Here is a 6626-nt window from a genome sequence, read left to right as displayed (position 1 = left end):
ACGACACAATCATAACTGTTAATCAAGTATTAATTATTACAAACTTGAAAAACCAATTTATTTGATTTTTTAAAAAACTTAAATGTAGAAAACTCTGGTATGATACATCATTTATATAGTAGTTTAGGAAGCGTGTCCACAGATAATGAGGAAATAGTCGTTTCGAATTGCTGTTTAGAATTCAGCCTAAGTTAAATTTCTTTAAGTTTGATTAAGTTACACACAACAATATTTTCCATAAAAATAAATATACTATAAAAATATATTTAGTGGTGAATTTATAATGAAAATAATTAGTGTTATAGTTGTATTTTCATACCATAACTTGAAGAGTTTTGACTTAAGATAATATGAAACGGACGGAGTAGCCATTGTAAGGGTGTAGATTTTTCTTGATGGTCGATCAACCGTCAGGTAAAAGAACTTGGGTACAAATTATGGCCAGTAAGATTCATAGAATGCACAACGGTTAATTAACTACCATGAAAAACAGTAAAAAAATTGCATGGTGGGAAACCAAACTTGAACTTATCCAAAAAACAAATTAACTTCTGCTACTGGTCAGTCAAACAAATGACTGTTAGGTGAGTAAAAACCAAGACCGCATATTCTCCGAAAACATCATCGTCAATCTCACATTGGATTGAAGCCCGGCATCGATCAATAACAGAGATAGGGCCCAAGAATTGGAGCCGATGCAAGCTGCGTCGCCGTCGATACGATGAATAGCTAGCGGATCAGCATGCTAGCTAGCTAGCAGTTCAGATCGACATCAAGCACGGCGAACCTAGCTAGCTCCGGCGATGGCCGGCCGGAGACATCGCCGGCGATGAAGAAGAAGAAGAAGGAGGCTGTCGATCAGCAGCAAGAAGCCGGCCGGTGCTTGCAGCCATGTTTGCCCGGCAAAAAAGAATTTAAAAGAAGCTGCACCGGGTTTTAAAATTTTTTGTATGTTCGCTAGCAATAATAATTCTTTAAAAATCAATAAACAAAATTAGATATTAATGTTGCTATTTTTATGCATTAAGTTATTTTCGGAGGTTATACTCTTTCCATCCTAAAATATAGCAATTTAGCGTGAGTTGTTATATTTTAGGATAGAGAGAGTAGATATATAAATTTCGTACTCCCTCTATCTATTTTTGATAGTCATATTTCCAAATCTGAAAAATCTATTTTTGATAGGCATATTTCAATCCAACAACATATCATCTTAATGACTTTCTCGGATTTAATGCATGACTCTCCATTCTTCCACACAAGATTGGTTACATGGGCATCGAGAAATGTAAATATTAATGAATCGCTTGTTTACGAGGAATAACTAGTAGCATGTTTAAATGGATGATAAGTAGAATTACTTATCCTTGGTCTGTGTGTCAAGATGAAATATGACTATCAAAAGTAGATGGAGGGAGTATTAAATTATGCTTTACTACTCCCTCCGTCCCACAATATAAAGGATTTTGAGTTTTTTGCTTGTAACGTTTGACCACTTGTCTTATTCAAATTTTTTTAAAATTATTGTTTATTTTATTTGTGACTTACTTTATTATCTATAATACTTTAAGCATAACTTTTCATTTTTTATATTTGCAAAAAAAATTTGAATAAGACAAGTGGTCAAACATTGCAAGCAAAAACTCAAAATCCCTTATATTGTGGGACGGAGGGAGTATATTTTTAGACATAATTTGTGTATCCATACCTACTTCACGAAGTCCTCTTTCTGGGATCATAAATTTACAAATTTTACCTGCAACACTGCAAAGAGATTTAAAATTAAAGTACCAAACCATGCAACTTTTTACAATCTATACAAAAAAAAAGAGTACCAAACCATGCAACTTTTTACAATCTATACATTTTCCTTATGGGCCAAACATGGCAGGTCATCACCACATTTCTCATCTCCACCCCCAACCAAATGAAAGGCCTTCAAAGCCTCTGCCTCCCAATCGGTTTGAAATGTAGCAAAGCCCACAGATATAAGGCAAACTACCTGGGCCGAGAGAAGCCCAAGACAAAGGCCCAGAAAGCCCATATCAAGCCCAAAAGCAAGCACTAGGGCTACAGGTGCTCCGACGAGGTAGAAGGAGTATAGGTTGATGGCCGCCCCGACAGCCGGCCTCGCGCTGCCACGTAGCACTCCACAACCGGTTGTCTGCGGACAATTGGCAAGCTCACATAATCCGATAACCGGTAGCACGCTTGTTGTGAGTGACTGTATTGTGGGGTCAGTGGTGAACACTTGGACCCATAGTCCTCGCCCAAATGTAGTCCATGTCAGCCCTACGCACGAGCCCATCATCGCAATTCCCATTGCTACTACGAATGAGACTTGGGCCGATCTCGGTCGGCCCGCCCCTAGCTCATTCGCGACTCGGGTTGAAACGGCTGAACTTAGGGTGACCGGAATTGTGTATAACAACGACGTGGTCTGGATGACGATGGCCGCCGTCGCCAATGCGGTGTGCGGGTCCCGGAGATAGCCGGCGGCGATCGTCATGAGCTCATACCACCACCACTCCAAGCACACGCTCAAGCAGCTCGGAAGTGACAACCGGAGCAGGTCGGCCCATTCAGCCCATTGCCCCACTCCGGCCCACTCCTCCAAATCGGCAGGCTCATCTGGCTCGTTCTGGGCCGGGGCCCACGTCAGCGAGATCCACAGGAACGCCAGCGTGGCGAAGCTGGTCATGCACGCGGCCATGGCGACGCCGGGCACGCGCAGCCGCGCACCGAGGTACGCGGTGGCCGGCGCGTGGACGAGCGCCACGGCGAGCGCCGCGCACGACGCGAGCCTCCACGTCTCGCCCTTGCTGCGGAGGTAGACGCGCGCGGGGAGGAGGACGCTGGCGGCGGCGAGGTCCGGGATGGCGTAGCGGCAGTAGCTCCCCGCGGCGCGCGCCACGGCGGCGTCCTGGCGCGCGGCGCGCGCGGCGGGGCCCGCGCACGCCCAGAGCGCGGCGACGGGGAGCGACGCGGCGAGGAGGAGCAGCACGGCTCGGCGCAGCGCGCGCCGCGGCCGGCTCCTCGTCCTCCCGGTCCCGGAGCCGAACGCCTGGCCGGCGAGGGGCTCCAGCCCGAGCGCGAGGCCGGAGAGCACCGAGTAGCCGGTGACGTTGGTGAGGCCGACGGCGAGCGCGCCGCCGGCGAGCTCGGCGCGGCCGAGGCGGCCCAAGCAGAGCACGGTGACCATGCTCTTGACGTAGTGGAGCAGGTTGAGCGCCGAGATTGGCAGGCACAGGCGCCGCATCAGCTTCAGCTCCTCCATCACCTGCACCACCACCAAGAATCAATCAAATTAAAAGCCATGGACACAAATCAAATAGATAACACTTTATTCCATCATTGGTGATGTTTAAACTTCAAAATAAGGTTATTGATTTCAAGATTTGTGAGTGTTAATTTGTTTGTACCTCGGACATGGAGGTGTGATTTGGAGCGTGTTCGTGGAGTGCTTCCACCATTTGCTGCTTGCAGTGGAGTTGGAGACTGAATTGAAGAGATGTTCAATGGGTGAGACTAGAGAGTGTGAGAATGGTTGAGATTGGCATGGACTATATATAGCCGATTATGCAGTCTTGCAGCTTATATGTAGACGTTGTGATTATCTGCGTATATGTACATTTGCACGCAGAATGTATATGTACATGTTTGTTTTCATTTTGTTTGGTGGTCCTGTAAATTAGGAAAGGTTGTATTTTTCACAATATTTCCAAGGATCGATCAAAGGTGAAAGCCATTCAAATCGGTGTGAAACTAATTTGAATTTCATAGATTTGCTGTGATAATTTGTAATATCTCATGCCTAGGCCCATGTTAAATATTAAAGGTTGGTGTTTTCTCATAATTTTAAGCTTTGAGTCACTACCATAGAGCCACCTAGCATTGCTGGTTCAAAACCGATATCACTATCGGTTATCCACCCGGCAATCGGCTGGGGACAGTGTTGTTTGGGAGCAACACTGTTGGTTTTGGTTCTGGAACTGGCAGTGATACTCCATTCTCTCCGGTTTGGAGTCTATCTATCACTACCAGTTAACACCAAACCGGTAGTGTTAACCATTTATGGGGTAATGAGTGGACTTGATTGGTGGTGTACGAGAGAGATTGAACACCGGGATAATGCGTCTGCCCAATCTTGTAACATTTGAAATCGTGAATCATTTGGGGGAAATGTGATCAGGTAAATACTATAGGGAGAAAAGTTCAAAATATAGTAAAATGTGTCTTATTATATAACCACAATGTGTTTGGTGAAAAACCAAAAAAGTCACACGTGCATGAATGTGTGGCATGCATATTTGTATACCTATTTAGAACTTCCAAACACTATAATCATGAAGGATTGCTGTTTCATATATCTTATATATTACACTTCTAATCGGGTAAACGTGATAAATTTTTGAAATTTTGCTTGGGGGGTATATTTAAAACTCCTCCATTTTCGCCTGATTTCCACCTATATAGTAGTTCATACTCAACTAATTTGCAGATCAATATACTACCTCCTTTTTTTAATAGATGACACCGTTGACTTTTTCTTACATGTTTGACCATTCGTCTTATTCAAAAAGTTTATGTAATTATAATTTATTTTGTTATGAGTTGTTTTATCACTCATAGTACATTAAGTGTGATTTATATCTTATACATTTGCATAAAATTTTTAAATAAGACGAATGGTCAAACATGTGAGAAAGAGTCAACGGCGTCATCTATTAAAAAACGGAGGGAGTATATGCATGCATGAACGCATTCATGCTTGCAAGTGGAATGAAAGTTATTGCAGTTGCAGATACAAGAGGTTAATGTTGTATATATTTTGCAAATGCTCAAGTGAAGTTGGATTATTAGTGTGTTTTTTATTCCACCTGGTCATACAGCTAATTAATTAATTAATGCCTTTCAAGTCTCAACCTTCTCACAGTCACTCTTCAGATTCTACAAAATCTACAAATCCACTGGCTGTAAATTTGATTGTCTAACAAACAAGGCAAAGCCCCCTGCAGAAAATTATCGGAATGTCGTGTTTTAAACAAGAATTTGAGAGCTTTTCAATGATCTGTATCCTCTCAATGACCATTCATAGAAGCTCCTCTTTAATTTGCATATATATCATAAGATTATCTTATCATATCATCAATTGATGATAATTAATAGTATATATAACAAGATCCACCACGACTCCATGAGTTGGCATGCATATGGTGCAGCATGTCCAAAATGTAGAGCTAGCTAGGGTACATCTAAGATGCATGTGTGGTGGACCAACTCTATTTTTTTCTTGGAGGACCAACTTATCTTACTGAAATTTTCATCCATATCGATCTTGAGCAGTAGTGCATCCTGCTACAGCTCACTCAGCTCGTCACGGAAACATATACTCCCTCCGTCCCATAAAAAAATAATCTAATACCGGATGTGACACATTTTAATACTACGAATCTGGACATACATATGTTCAGATTCACAGTACTAGAATATGTCACATACGGTCCTAGATTCGTTTTTCATGGGACGGGGGAGTATAGTCTGTACTTCTTTCAAATCAAACTCTAAAACCTTCAAACATTAAAATCTTGAAATTTTTAGAATGTATACATGAAAAAACATAATTGTAAGTAGATTCTTCTAAAAAAATACTTTTATAATATTCATTAAGGTATGTAAATATATTTTATAATAAATTGGTGATCAAAGTTGTACCTCTGTCTCAAAGAGCATAATTTATTTACTCGTTGCTGATATGATCAGGATTCACATTATTTGATCCAGGCCACGTGCCCAAGGAGTAGCTCTAGACCCACCAAGTTTTAGGGCTGGGGCACTCGATATGACACACAAACTAGTCACAATATATTCCACTGCCTTTGTCCCCTCAAAATGGAGCTAGATCCTTCTCCCAATAAAGATGTCACTACTTACAACTCCCAACCATGTGTGGCTAATTAATTAATCTCGCCTCTAAATTAATCAACTTCCTAGCCAAAGGATTGCAAATCTAACTTCAAGTGACATTAATTATTGGTGATCATCATAGTATCAACCATGTTGGTTTTATTCAGAGTACTAGACCTTGCATGCGTGCAATGCCATTCGCTAGTGTTTGAGCTGATAAATTTGATAAAAAGAACCATTTGAAGCGAGAGGGAGCTTTGCTGGATGCATACGTCGATCTCCGCTACGAACACTACTTCAATAGATCCACAAAATAAGCTAGCTATATCGTTTCATGTTCGAACTAATTAGGGGTTAATTTTCTCTTGTGCACTATTTTTACACCTCCTTATCTATGCAATTCCTAGGAATTGTGATGATTTGATCGGTGCATCCATTTATGCAACGATCAATTGATCACCAATTAATATATGTGCATGGTTTGCCATCCTTACCTAAGCTAGGTTTTCACTTTTCACTACATCCCATTCATTGTTGCTTTTCTATTCCTCTAGTCTAAAAAGAAAAATGGATAATGATAGTGTTATAAAGCAAAGGAGCATATAGTGTAGCCCAAACATTGTACCACCTACATATTTATAAAAATGAGAAAATAAAGAATATCATATTTAAGGATGAAGTCATCACAATTATACTTTGAACTCATAAACAAAATACTC

The 6626-nt window shown here is 41.4% G+C and overlaps 1 protein-coding gene across 1 annotated transcript; it reads right to left on the bottom strand.

The window, feature by feature from the left end:
- Window positions 1–1717: 1717 nt before the first annotated feature.
- On the bottom strand, window positions 1718–3529 carry LOC127758007 (protein DETOXIFICATION 55-like). Its single transcript, XM_052283605.1, has 2 exons — window positions 3423–3529; window positions 1718–3280 (listed from the first exon to the last, which is right to left on the bottom strand). The coding sequence occupies exons 1-2, from the start codon at window positions 3471–3473 to the stop codon at window positions 1859–1861; spliced, it is 1473 nt and encodes a 490-aa protein (XP_052139565.1). The 5' UTR covers window positions 3474–3529; the 3' UTR covers window positions 1718–1858.
- Window positions 3530–6626: the final 3097 nt, after the last annotated feature.

This window comes from Oryza glaberrima, chromosome 12, assembly GCF_000147395.1.
Source record: "Oryza glaberrima chromosome 12, OglaRS2, whole genome shotgun sequence".
NCBI classification, from domain to species: Eukaryota; Viridiplantae; Streptophyta; class Magnoliopsida; order Poales; family Poaceae; genus Oryza; species Oryza glaberrima.
This window is presented reverse-complemented; position numbering and strand designations above follow the sequence as displayed.